The sequence below is a fragment of a genome (assembly GCF_019968985.1).
Source record: "MAG: Porospora cf. gigantea B chromosome Unknown PgB_NODE_630_length_13438_cov_127.194, whole genome shotgun sequence".
In the NCBI taxonomy this organism is placed as follows: domain Eukaryota; phylum Apicomplexa; class Conoidasida; order Eugregarinorida; family Porosporidae; genus Porospora; species Porospora cf. gigantea B.
In genome coordinates, this window is record NW_027179164.1 from 80 (window position 1) to 13,438 (window position 13,359).

The 13,359-nt window shown below is 55.2% G+C and overlaps 5 protein-coding genes across 7 annotated transcripts; 3 read left to right on the forward strand and 2 right to left on the reverse strand.

Moving 5' to 3' along the window:
* Positions 1-339: 339 nt before the first annotated feature.
* KVP17_000675 (uncharacterized protein) lies at positions 340-1,946 on the forward strand (the record flags this gene model as incomplete). 2 transcript variants are annotated; one of them, XM_068515400.1, is made up of 5 exons in its annotated part: positions 340-864; positions 943-1,149; positions 1,206-1,451; positions 1,481-1,759; positions 1,842-1,946. In XM_068515400.1, the coding sequence occupies 5 exons, from the start codon at positions 340-342 to the stop codon at positions 1,944-1,946; spliced, it is 1,362 nt and encodes a 453-aa protein (XP_068372681.1). The 2 variants fall into 2 exon arrangements, with proteins under 2 accessions (XP_068372681.1, XP_068372682.1); XM_068515401.1 differs by having other exon boundaries at positions 1,481-1,939.
* Positions 1,947-2,193: 247 nt separating this feature from the next.
* Positions 2,194-3,292, reverse strand: KVP17_000676 (uncharacterized protein; the record flags this gene model as incomplete). The annotated part of the gene is made up of 2 exons (XM_068515402.1): positions 2,194-2,621; positions 2,650-3,292. 2 exons carry the CDS (start codon positions 3,290-3,292, stop codon positions 2,194-2,196), a joined length of 1,071 nt encoding a protein of 356 aa, XP_068372683.1.
* Positions 3,293-3,537: 245 nt separating this feature from the next.
* KVP17_000678 (uncharacterized protein) lies at positions 3,538-4,287 on the forward strand (the record flags this gene model as incomplete). The annotated part of the gene is made up of 1 exon (XM_068515405.1): positions 3,538-4,287. The coding sequence occupies one exon, from the start codon at positions 3,538-3,540 to the stop codon at positions 4,285-4,287; it is 750 nt and encodes a 249-aa protein (XP_068372686.1).
* Positions 4,288-4,304: 17 nt separating this feature from the next.
* Positions 4,305-6,122, forward strand: KVP17_000677 (uncharacterized protein; the record flags this gene model as incomplete). 2 transcript variants are annotated; one of them, XM_068515403.1, is made up of 2 exons in its annotated part: positions 4,305-4,485; positions 4,561-6,122. In XM_068515403.1, 2 exons carry the CDS (start codon positions 4,305-4,307, stop codon positions 6,120-6,122), a joined length of 1,743 nt encoding a protein of 580 aa, XP_068372684.1. The 2 variants fall into 2 exon arrangements, with proteins under 2 accessions (XP_068372684.1, XP_068372685.1); XM_068515404.1 differs by lacking the exon at positions 4,305-4,485 and having other exon boundaries at positions 4,581-6,122.
* Positions 6,123-6,162: 40 nt separating this feature from the next.
* KVP17_000679 (uncharacterized protein) lies at positions 6,163-13,182 on the reverse strand (the record flags this gene model as incomplete). Its single annotated transcript, XM_068515406.1, has 1 exon — positions 6,163-13,182. The coding sequence occupies one exon, from the start codon at positions 13,180-13,182 to the stop codon at positions 6,163-6,165; it is 7,020 nt and encodes a 2,339-aa protein (XP_068372687.1).
* Positions 13,183-13,359: the final 177 nt, after the last annotated feature.

Consider the following 13,359-nt stretch of genomic DNA (forward strand, 5'->3'; position numbering starts at 1 on the left):
AGGAGAGAACTTCCGCATCGGGCACAAGCTGTAGTTTCAGTGACCATTTGTTTGCCACTTAAGTATATTGCCAGCTGCTAATGACGATGCATTCCACAAACGATTAAGAAGACGCTTCTCTTCTGTGTTTATCAGCATTTCAGGTATTGTGACTGGGAACCTTTGTAAGTCTTGAAAACTTCACGCAGGTCGCATCAGGCTGATGTGGCGGTCCGTGCATGCAGAAAAACGCGTCTTGGTCGCTTGGTGGACGTAAGCCACATACGGAATACTAGACTACCGCATCCACGGACTCACAAGATTAAGTCACAGAACGTTATCAAAGCATCAAATCAGCAAATGAGGTCGGAGTCCGTGCTCGTGTCAGGCAGCGCAGTCGCGCTACTGGCGGCCAGTGTTCTGAATCAGCTCTATTTCAAGAAGATCACGTCGGTGATGCCGAACTATTCGCTTTTCTTGAATCTTTTGACTTCCAGTGTCTACGTGCCCTTCTTCGGGCTAATTGTGGCCTATAATTGGGCAGGCTACCCCGCCGCGTTGCGGCGTTTCCCACAAAGGAAGTTCGTGGTGATGGCGCTGATTGACGCCTTGTCCTCCGCCCTCATGCTCATCGGCGGCACCTACACCCCCGGATCTACCCAGGTCATCTTGGGCCAGACTAGCGTTCCTATTTCTATGCTGCTTACGTTCATCTGCCTGCGAGTCCGATACTCCTTCAATCAGATCGCAGGCGCCGTGATCGTTCTACTCGGAGTGTCCATCTCCAAGATTTCTCTTCAGCACTCAGAAACCAGTGGTCGTCTGGTCTTTATCGTCGTCTTTTTGCTGTCAGTGGTACCAGCCACTTTTTCCAATTTGTACAAGGTAAGCGATTATTCTTCCAGTCATATTTATTCCCATTACTGTCTTGTTATGATCTCTCTTGTAAATCGTTGACTGCAGGAAATCGCATTCACTCGCTATCCCATGGATGTTTACTTCGTGTCCTTCTTCGTGGCCTTGTACCAAATACAAATTGCACTCTTCCTTCTGCCGCTCCAGTCGCTCCCCATACTGGGGGCCCAAGCAATCGATATTCGTGACATTCCCATGTCACTAAGTTGGGGACTACAGTGCTACCTGTATGGAACCAACAGTATTGTTAGGAATGTAACTGATTATATTAGTATCTCAATATATTAAATAAAGCGGGTAACAAGTTCCAGTGCGGCCCAGACGGACTGAAGCCTTGCGATGACTGCGCCGGCGCGTTCTTTGTGGTGAGCATTTACATGCTGGTCAACATGCTCTACAACTTGGCCTCACTGGTCGCGTTGAAGTTCTGCGGGACAACTGTAGTCTCGCTCGTGCTGACGCTACGGGTGCCCATATCTACTTGGGCGTTCAGTCAGTCATGGGTTATGGGGGATGCAGCTAAGGAGACTGTAAAGATGCAAGATATTGTCGGCGTTGTGAGAGAACTCTGGGGAGTCTCATGCAGGCAGTCCTCATATTGGGGCTAGCTCTATTTTCAGTTACGGAGGAAAGCACAGATGACTCACCCAAAGCGTGGTTCAACAACACGTTCCATCTACGCATTGCCCACTTGCCAGCGACGGATTGCAGGCAGTTGGCTTCCACGGGGCAGGCCCTCCGTTCGCAGTTCTACTTCAGTCTGGCGGTGGCGCCGGACTCCTTTTATGGAGAGGAACTCAGAGCCAACCTGCTCAACGTGCCATCGTCTTCGGATTTGACCAGCCTCGCAGCGGTAGCTGATGATGTGAGTTCATTTCTGTCAAGTATTATTTACAATAATTATTATTTGTTTTGGCATTATATTCTTTTGGTGAATCGTGCTCCAGGCGCACACATCCAGTCGACGACAACGAGTAGCATCCCGCCTCGTGGCTCGACGCCAAAGCCAAGATCCTGCATTCCCCTCTCGAGAAACTTCGTCTAATGTGTAACAATTGTCACTTAAAGGCCCTCGAACTGTAAATCGCAAATTATATCTGATGCCAGAGGCTGAAACTGATGCAAGCGCCCCTGTGAAGTTGATTCTCTTCAGCGACAGAGAGCATGTAAGTTCCAAGGATTTCACCCGTATCGACGAAGACCAAAGTTCCCTTCCTATGCTATACTGGCAAACTGGGGAGTACAGCTGTCCGCTTTCCGACACAACACAGGACAACTTCAACTACGGCTTCGACCTTCTCAGCTTCCGGCAGTTTCTTCGAGGAGAGCTGACCCGCCGGCAGGAGTCCTCAGCCCACGAGACTGGCGGCCAGGGCGGCTAGCTAGCCACGTGGCGACCTCGAGGTTGTTCCTCTTCGCGTTTATCGCTCGTGTGTAAGGCGCACACACGGGAGGCTGCACTGGTGGTTTGAACTCCGCACTTGCCTCCACAAAGTAGTTGGCGTCGCTGTCCATGGAGTTGATGTCCCCGCAGACGCAGTACGGCACGACTTGCTCTACCGACCAGGGTGTACTGCTCTTGGTGTTGGCGGGAAGGCTGCCTGCGGCCCTCGCCTTCGCCGCAGTTCCGGCTCCGAGGATCAGGTCGCGTTCATCCTCAGCGTCTTCTGGCGTCGGCAGAGAGGTATCCAGCAGGTGTTCTTCTATCTCATCAACAGCCAAGAATTCTGCATGTTAGATTTATGAACTGCTCACTTGCAAAGGCCGTCTGCTTCGACTTGTGATCTCGGGTCAGTTCAGCGGGGGGGTTAAAGCCTCTGCAAACCACAAAAGCCTCAAATGAGGACACACGGGAACTGGCTGGCTTCATACATGTCACAGTGTCGAAGAAGACTCGACACTGCTGATAGAGAACAGAAACGCTCTCTCCGCGGAAAATCTTAGCGACGAAAGAACCTCCACGGCGTAACAAGAGCGTACATATTCTCAATGCTGCCAGCAACAACTGTGACTGCACGAATTCATCGATGTCATGCAGGCCAGTCACGTCAGGCGCGCCGTCGCAGATGATCATGTCGCATAGATGACCCTCGAACACAGAGAGAATATTCAGGGCCGTCTTTTGGTCCGTGATGTCACCTTGGAGGATGTGCACGCCTGCTATGGGGGCCATCTCCTGCAGGTCCACGGCCACCACCTTAGCGTCGGGTTTGATGTGCCGGCAGACCTGAGACCAGCTGCCTGGCGCGGCACACAAGTCGACTATACGCTCGACGCCATCAAAGAGACCGATGTTCTCATGTATCTGCAGGAGTTTGTAGGCACTCCGGGCTCGGTAGCCTTCCTCCTTGGCCAATCTGTAGTATAAGTCGCGTCGGTCCTTGCTGAGCTTGCCCATGGCGATAATGACCCTTTAGTGATCACTGCGCGGGCACCTCTGTGCCCTTGTGGCTGATGACAGGTCACTTCGTGAAGTGCCCGTTGACAACGTTCCTCACACATCAAAGGCTGGAGATTCAAACATCGAAAATCTTGTCGCAGCTGTAAGTGCATCAAATGAAGCGACGCTGGTAACGGAGAAGGCACTGCAACACGCTGCTTAGCACACGATTCTACCTCTCTTGTTTTTATTGCAAATATGGAATGGTACCGGGCTTGAGAGCAGCGCTGTCGATGCCGGCTGCTCATTTCGTGCGGCTTGACTCGTCAGACGGGTTGCGACCAGACGAGATCCCAGTGCTCTGCATGCACGCTACTACGAGGACTACGACTGTGGTGACGAGCTTTCTGTTTTCAAGCGTTGAAATCGTGAAACGTCTACTGATAAAAACGCTTCAACTGACGGCCTGCCACCCTAATAACATCAAGGTCTCCTTCAAAGGAATCGAAGTCGCGAACAAACGAACCTTGGCTAGCTTTAACGATCGAGACGGCTTCATCCTCTTTGTGTGGGAACTCAAGGATACAGTCACCGAGGCTGGCATTCGCGCAGTTGGACTGCCTCCTTGCCCTCGCATGAAGCAGGTGTTGCACGAGGTGAGCCTCGGCATGCTCAAGGGACTGGTCCCACGGCTAGCGATAGAGGGCACTTCCGGGTCCTACAGAATGATGGGGCCTCGCGGCAACCAAGTCGCCATCTTCAAGCCGCAGGACGAGGAGCCCTTCTCTCCGAACAACCCTCGGGCCTTGCTGGGCCAGCTAGGTCAGCAAGGGTTTCGGACGGGCGTTTTATCTGGAGAGGGGTTCGTGCGTGAGCACATCTGCTACTGGATCGACCAGAGGTATGGCGGGCTCTTTCGCGTGCCGGCAACATGCTCAGTCGAATGCTACCACCCGTCCTACTGCTACAATCAGGACATCGATGTATGCGAATCTAATTATTACGTTCCTTAACGGTTCTGCAGCCTAAAATGACCTCTCTCGTGAAATCATTCGCCTCGTCGCCCACAGAGCTGCACCACACTACATCAGAGGACTTGGGCAGCGGACGGTACTGGAAGCAGGGCTCTCTGCAAGAGTTGGTGCCGGCAGCAGATTGCGCAAGTGACTACTCCTCGTCACAGTTCTCGGTGTGCCATGTCCAACGAACAGGTGATGATTTATTGTTAGGTTGATGATTTATTGTCTCGTATTTATTCTTAACTGTTCATTCTCATCTGTTTCCAGGTCTGTTCGACGTATGCGTGATGAACCTTGACCGCAACGACGGAAACCTCCTGGTGGCTCCTTACGTCCGACGTAACGTCGCCAACCGTTGGGTGCCGCCGCACAAACGCACTCGCACGGTGGAAGCGGAGAAGAAGCGCCTTGAGGACGAAATCCTACAGGAGGAGGCGGACATGATAGGACCCAAGGGTACTCTTGCGAGTATGGTGCTATACCCGATAGACCACGGCTTGACATTTCCTGATTCACTGGACGTCACTACTTTCGACTGGGTTTGGTTCCACTGGCCTCAGGCCAAAATGCCCTTCGGATCCAAGGAGCTCAAAGTCATTGCGGCGATGAACCCTGACAGGGACGTCGAAATCCTCTCAAAGCACTTCGACTTAAGAAGTGCATGTTTTAGAACATACCGAGTATGCTGTCGGTTGGTCAAGCGCTGTGCGATGATGCATTTAAACCTTCATCAGATCGCATCCATCGCTGCGAGAACGAAGGAGAGCCAACCCTCAATTCTGGAACTGCTGATTCAGGACTCCATTCGTCGCACGTTTGCCATGTCTTCGAATAGTATTGCGAAAGCTCCCCTAATGACTACCAGCGCGCTGGACCTGGCCACCACGGAGCGGTTCCCCACTACGAAGGTGTCATTTGCGGAGTCGGAGTCGGAGAGTGAGGAATCAGTTTCGGACTCTGGCCGTCACGAAGACTCCTTCGCGACAGATGACTTACGTGCACCCCTCACACAACCCAGTGAGGACATTGTCTTCAAGCACTCCTCTGATTCGCGGACAACATCTTTTAAGGCGGAGAGTAGGTTCAACTCCTGGACAAGTCCGGTTCCTCCGTCTACTGTCACGGACCAAAGTTTTCCTGCGTTGCATCGAACACGAACTATCGGTCACGACGTTGATGGACAGACAGACGAAATCTCGGAGCCATTAGACGACGAGGAACAACGAGCGCGAAACTTTTTTATGTCCCAAGAGGGCGGCAGTGAAGGTGCTGAAGGTCTGCGGTTGCGAATCAAGAGGGGTGACGTGCAGCTGAGCAAGCTCACTGGCCTACCAATCGCTGGCGCGGTGGACTCTAGGGCCTTCCAGCAGCTCATGGCGCCAGGTGAGGGCACAGACGGCTTTCCGTCGCGGCACGCGAGTCATCTGTCTTTGGCGCCGAGTATGCTTCACTCTAGCTCCTCATTCGCAAACAGACGCTCAAAGAGGATGATGCTGTTGAATATTAAAGAGGACCGAGACAGACTTGACAGTGTGTGGACGATGCAAGATGAGGAGGGCCGACGGATACGGTACGACTGGACTGAGCAGTTCGACAACATATTCTTCGCCATCATCAACCATGCCATTACCCACTGCATTCGTACCAACCACCCTGAGTGGCAACAGTACCCGTGGAGCGGGACAGCAGCTATGGCTGATCCCTTCTGCCGTGAGGAAGAGATCACACAAGCCTTGCTCGCGAGCCCTCACGACCCCCTACGTCTAATGAACCGAAACCACCAGGAAAGCATTGAGCCGCCACCCCTCAGACGGACGAAGAACTGGTGATTTGACTGGTACGTACACTTCAGATTCAACACTCATCAGGTTACACAAGGGGGGGTTTCATCGCCGACCACAAGCTGCGAACCACAGGGCGACAGACAGGGTCGTCCATCAGCGATAGTAGCGCGTGTTGCGTCTCTTTGAGAGCTCTTTGTTGATCCGCCGTCAAGCACTCCTCATTTCCAGCCAGGTGTGCCCTTAGCGCTTCCCCAGTCAAGCCTGCCGCAGTAAGGAAGAGAGTGAGCAGGTGGCCCTTGCCACTGTCGTCGAAATAGCAGCAGAATCGTAGAGACAAGCAGGTATCGTTCTCAAGGGCTAATACACGCCTGGTAATAGCCGTCTTCAAATCTCGACGTGTAGGGAGGCTGGCCCACCACAGAGGATGACGAAACAGGGATTCACTCTCCGCCAATGTCAGCAGGCTGGTCTCCGTCAGGTCTCCAATCTCCATCTCAAGCATCACCTTGAGACTTAAGCCTCTGGCTCCCTCAACATTCCATCGGGCAAGTAGACTGCTCAGATCCACTGACCTTCGCAGGACACCAGCTAATAATAGTATCTCTCTTGCCAGCAATATATCGCTGGTGAGATCAGCGACATCAAGACAGAGGGCGGAGGCTTCTGCATCGAAGATATCTCTCAACCCAGTCGGCTGCGTTGCCTCCATGTCCCCAACGCACTGGAAAAGGCCCAACATCCCCACGAAGACCTCGTTCCACACATCAGACTCCCCCAGGCACAAGCAGGCAGCCACGAGTGATGGAACCCCAACAAGTACAGGTCGTACAGAGTGGTTCCCTGGGCCGACTGCAGCCTGAATGGAGAGCATGATGATGGCCACGACGTGGACCAGCATCTGCTTCACGCTGCTGGGAGACAGCGGGCCAGCAAACTGCGGCGTGTGCGTTACTAGATCCACAGTGACCGCCAAAAGTGAGCACATCTCGCTAGGCTGCGGACACTGCCAGCGACACCCAGACTCGCCGGAGGCTGGAAGCAGCTGCAACGTAATCAAGTACTGCCTCAGACAGTCTGAGGTCTGCTCCAGCACGCGAATAGCTTGTTCCCAGTCCCGCATACCAAAGTCCAGTATCATGGTCCCTACGATCTCCAACACCCACGCTTGACCTTTGGAGGACGCCTTGTCGACCATCAGTTGCCGCCATAGAGCGCGGACCAGAGCCGCTTTGTTGGTGGAGAAAAACTTTTGAAAGTCGTGGGGCATTCCGCGACGTTGAAGTTCCTGGACATATACGTAGTGCCTCCAGATCTGCTTCAAATCCTCAACGTCGTTGCGGTAGATAACGGAGATGTCTTCCGTGGGTGCAGCGCAAAAAACAGTAGAAAATGATTGCGTCTTGTGTTTTGGTTGACTTCCTTCTCGGAACGCGCCCACTAGAAGCTTGCTTAGTCCCTTTGGCAGGCCTTTTGCCAGCATCGCCGCTCTGAGGATCCTCATACAGTTAAAAGCCAAGCCATCACTGGCGTGCCAAGTCAGGACGCCTGGAGTCAGCGACTTTCCATTGAACACTGGCTGGACAAGCTTGACTTCCATCTGCTCGGAGATGTCACTGAAAATACGCTCCATGTCATCCCTTTTGCGAACTGAACCTCTGAGTGCGCGAGATCTGTAGACTTCCACCGGAGAGTCGCCCTCCATGACATAACGTAGCAGCGTCTCCTTCATCTTTTTGACGTCCTCCACCCCTCCCAGTGTGCCCACCCCATCCAGCACGCGAGTTAGCGTGGTCGGCGTCAGCGTCTTCGCGACAAGACGGTGCTCCGGCTTGGAAAGTAGGAAAGGAGTGCAGAACAGGCAGATGGGCGGTGCGTGATAGCAGACTGCCAGCGCCGCCAGTGTAGGTTCCGCTAAGGCCAGCGGCAGCATACACTGCAAGCCGAACACGCGGAGAAGCGCCTCGATCTTGTGGCTCCGAAGGTCAGCACACACGTCATCCCTCAGCACTCGAGTTTTGGGCTGGGAAAAGGACTGCAGACGAGAAGCTTCGCGGGGGAGGTAAGGCGGTATACCATAAGTCAGAGAGACACGAGCCGTGTCTGCAGCTTTGGTATCGAAATTCTCGGTATGCTGGAGGAGTGAAGAGCCCACATTCAGACCCAGCACGCTCAAAGAGCTTCCCCTGCACACTACTTGCGCCATAAGATAGCCAGCGGCAACAGCTGTCTCGGGACAGAGAGCGCCGAGGGCGACCAGGCGCTCGCGAAGCAGCTCGCAGCAGGCGGCCTCGCTTCGGTCCAGCATTTGGGGGGTTGACAGGGGCTCCGTGTCTCCGACTCCGCACTGCGCGTTTATGAGCAGATACGTCGCTGTTTGGAACTGGCGTGCGTGGTACTGCAGGTCTCCGGGTAACAACTCGCTGATGGGCAGTGAGAGTAAACTGAGATAAGTGGTCTGAAATCTCCAAACGAGATTCCAAAAGAGTTGCAACTCGATTTCTAAACATGAGACACGGCCAGTAACCGTTAGCCTATGCAGGTAGGTGGCGGAGACCTCAGTCAGCTCGGGCCCCAACACGCTCCAGATCAACTCCCGATCTCCTGACCAAAAGAGGAGCGCTGGCAGCTTGTTCACGCAGGCGGCGTTGGCCTCCAGTTGTCGGCCCTTGCCGACCTGGGAGTAGGGTCGAGCGGTCGCCCACTGCGTCTCGGCAGCGGAGGGTGGGGTTACACGGACATGGTCCCAGAGGACGCCGAGAACAGCAGTGGCTACCTGGCCAGGCTCGAACTGCTTGGGCAGCCACCTCAGCGCAAATTTCAACTTCGGATAGTCGTAGGGCGAAATTGAGGGCAGGGCCATATCCCAGAGCGAAGCGATTCTGACCGCGGGGGAGAAAGACCACAGCAGGGGAGTAACGTCACTGATCAGCCTCGGGCACAGCGGGCGCAGCTGCAGCTGCAGAGAGACACACTGCATCAACACGTCGCTAACGGAGATGCCAGTGTCTTGTGCGAAGCTGAAGGCCAAGGAGAGGTCGAACCTGGATTTGAGGAAAAGAAGGGGAAGCAAGTCAGATCGGTACTCGTTGCAAGCGGATTCGAAGAATTTCGTGTGGTCAAAAGGGATGCCAAACGACGTGAGAACGATCCCCCAATGCGTCAACTTAAGCCATCCGCGCATTTTCTCAATGACGTTACGGTCCTTGTAGAGGATACTGAGGTACACACCGAGCTGCGAAAAGCCAGCCAGCGGTGCGGCACCCTTGTCATTGGTGGCCGCGAGGCTCTTCATGATGCTACCGTAGACTTCGTTACGGCCCAACAAGGGAGCCAGCCCACCGACTATAACCGGGTCCACCACTGCAGCTTGCAAGTTCCTCCTGAAAAAGGCCTTGGCCACCTTCAGTCTCGATTCAGCGAACAGTAAGGGATATCTCAGAACCATCGCACAGGAGAACGTGTGATGATCGTTGGCGCTCAGCATTGCGAACTGGCTCTTGAGGTCAGATCGCAGCGTGTCATCCACGATATCTGCGCAACGACCGGGTTCCAGAGACAAAATGTTCGCGTCCCCGAAACGAATTAGGTTCTTCAACCTTGTGACACGTACAGCACTCAGGAAGATTTTCTTTGAAGGCAGCAGGGCCGCGACGTCCTTGTATGATTGCTCGAACAGCACTGATTTTATCCAGGACAGCGAAGGACCTGCATCGCCGGAGTCCGGCTCGCCCTCAGCGAACGACCTGGCTAACAGACACATCGGAAGCCTTTGTGTCAGATGGGAAAACATGTCGAGATCCTCGGACAGGAAGAGCAGCTGTACTGCTGCCGCCATATCGGCGGCCAGCTTGACAGTCCGCCCGAGATGAACTGTGGGCACGTGCTCCAAGCAATCGCAGACGGAGTCCAGCGCCGCGACCATGGCCCCAAGAAGGTGGCATGCCTTGGTGTGGTGGGTGAGCGACTTCTCGAACTGTAGGAGCATGTCAGAGACCATCACCAGATACTCCAGACACTGGTCGGCGTTGGGGACCGTATTGGCAGACAAGAGATGCAGGTACTGGTGCACGTCAGTACCTCGGCTGATGCCTTCCGATAGAAGCGCTTGACTGACATGGCCAGGAGGCGCCCGCATCAGGTGTGCTAGGCGGTGCAGACGGGGCAGTGTCGGACCGAATCGCCTCAGTTCTACCAGCTCGGTAATGACGACGCCTATCAACTCCTGGGCGTAAGACTCGAAAAGGGCGCGGCGGTCCACAGGACACGGATCTGACAAGCACATGGTGGCTTTCTCCACCACGGATACAGGCAGGATCAGCCCGAATTGAATGAGTGCCTGTCCAAGCTGCCTCCAAGCCGTGTAGGTTTCCTGGTTGATGACTGGGTCAGGCTGCGCAGCACTTAACATGCACCCCAACACCCTCAGGGCTACATGCACCAGTATGAAGACCTCCGTTTGGCTAGATATATCTGGAGCAGGAGACGCCTGCGCGTTCATGACGAGTCGACAGTGCTGGAGGAACTCCGCCACGCCGGCGCGTCCGCTGGCCCAGAGGAAGGCGCAGTCCAGGACAGGCCGCAGTGTGCAGTCGATAGCCGCTAGCCAGTCGCTGTCCTTGACAACGTCGACCCAGGAACCTCGTCGCACTGTCGTTGGAACACAGGCGGCCGCCAGCCGCCGCTCCGTGAGCTTCACTATGCTTTGCAGATTGCAAGTGCTCACCAGTCGCTCTCGCAGACAATACCCCACAGAGGGAACACCCGAGTGCACGAAAGCGCCGAGCATGGGGAGCAGCGCCAGCAGATCCTGCCACCCAGAGACCCCACCGCCAGAGGAGTCCTCCACGGTGCCGGCGTAGACGATGTAACGCATTAGACGTCGCACCCGGACGCGATGTGAAACGATAGAACCTGGAGCCACTACACTGTAACGTCCCAGAATGCGATTCATGTCCCGCCGGAGAAGGAGATTGGAGAATTCAGCCTTCTGCGCAGAGGTTAAACCCCAGGTCCTGACAAGTTCCAAGAAGCTGGTCAAGCCTGATGATTCGGAGAGGCCCACGAAGGAGACAGACAGGTACTTCTTGAGGACTTGAAACCGCATCATAGCATCCGAAATCAGTCGAATCATGAGCATCGCCCTCCTCTCAACCTCCACGTTCGGCACATTCGCGAGAGACAGCCTGAATATGAGATTCTCTGCGTGCCGACAGGCTATAACGTCAATGTCGACGTCAAGAATTTCGCACAGAGATTGAATGCTGGACGTCATCTCGGCCTCCAGTCGACTGTTTGAAGGTACGCCCTCCACTGTTGCCAGAAGGGTCCTCTCGATGTACAGTTGCACGTCGGTGTCACCGTGACACCCCACCACCTTTTCAAGAGCGCCCCCAAAACCGAACCGACTGAGAAACAGCTCCGCCACCAACAGACCGTGCAGGCGTTTGACTCGGTTTACACACGGTACTTGCCCAAGTACGAACGTGAACGAGGCCTGCGGAGCACATCCCGCACAAAGCGACGCAACGGCGACGCTCCGCTGCGGAAGACGGCTGGCAGAGGCGCCTCGGTAGGGCCTGCCGGCGACTTGGACTGGTGCGGCGTTCAGTAGGGTTGAGAGCCTGTCGCCGATAATCAACGTCGGCCCGTCGAAAACGCAGCTCAAGAACAGCAGAGCAGGCTCTGAGTGGCCATAATTGAGGTGCAGGCATAACGCACGATCGAACAGCCACGAGCAGAGCCCGGGCAACTGCCTGTCCTGGAGCCGCGGTATAATCGCATGCCGAACCCATGTAGGGAGGCTTCGGAAGGTGGGCTCGGACAGAACCAGCGGCACAGCGTCGAGAACAGACTTCACATCCCAGTCGGACACGGAGGCCAGAGGGAGCATCATAGCCGCGCCCTCGAGATCGCCCAGAGGAAGGCAGCCCATGCAGAGCTTGTCAGGTGTCGTTCGTGCAGTCTTCAGCCACTCGGTCGGGGTCCACTCCTGGTCCCCCCTAGAGTGCAACGCCAATCGACAGGAGAGGCCGGTCAAACACTGCAGCGCCTTGTTAGTCTCGTCAGGCGTGCCGGAGAACTCGACCAGCCTGTACAGATCCGAGAGCAGAGTTCGCGTCTCCGACAACGTCGTCAAGTGCACCATGGCGGCCTGGGCTACCAAAAACGAGCGGTTGGAGGTCTCGTCCAGCATGTCGGACATCAAGCTTAGGAAGGCGTCTGCGCTGCTCGCCCAAGACAGTCGGGAGCTCTCCACGAGCATTTGCAGCTTGAGTGTCTTGCTCATCGAAGGAGTCGAGGGACTCGACAGCGCCGAGTCCGACAGCGACCTCCCGACTAGAACGCCGCGCTCACCTACCAGCGAGAGGCGGCTGCCAGCACAGAACGCCACCTGCATTTGAACCGGCAGCGCAGTCTCCTCCACCTCCAACGTGGGTACCGCCAATCGATACAGCGTCCCTCGGCCAACGCAAAAGAGTGCGTCCTCATTGGTGTGGTGCGCGAGTTCCGCGGACAGCAGCGGTATCGTACGGCAGTTGGTTATGACGGCCATGTTGGCCAACCGCAGGGAGAACGCGGAGACACGGGTGCCTATCTCACACAGCAATACAACCGTCGGCCCGTGAAGTGAGGCGGCCAGAAGTCGAGTAACACCGTGGTGCTTTAGAACGGCTAGCGATCCGCGACGAAGCACAGATACCTGCACGTCTGAGCCGTAGACTAGTTTCGCCTCCGCTATGAAGCCTAGGGACGTGCCCTGCAGCAGCAGCGTACGCAGAGTCCAGCCATCAGGGCTGGCGAGCGTTGCGTAGAAGAAGAGTAAGTCGTGCGGTGGCAGAGAGGGCATCTCGGTGATCACAGGCGAGCCGTCCACCATATGCACTACCGAACAATCACGGTCCTCATTGAAGCACAGATAGAGCTGGCTGCGCTCTGCGCAGTGCACCAGTCGTATTTCGGTCAGAGGGCAGTCGTCTACCGCTATGGGTTCGTCAAAAGTGAAGTCCCCCGACTCCCGCAGGAAGAGTACGCTGCCTGGAACACGTGAGCACTGATCATGCTGATGACCCACCATCATGGCAGCCCACGACGACTCCTCTGTCATGGTCTGACGGTGCGATACAGGTTAGTCGTCTTCCAGCGTCAATGGTAGAAAGTGACGCGTCATTTAACTCATAAATGACGATCTTTTGGTCTTGCAGTACAAAGCAACAGTTCGCCGTCAGACAGATGCGGCACATTGGCACGCGAAGTACATCCAGACCCTTGAAAGGGCAAGGAC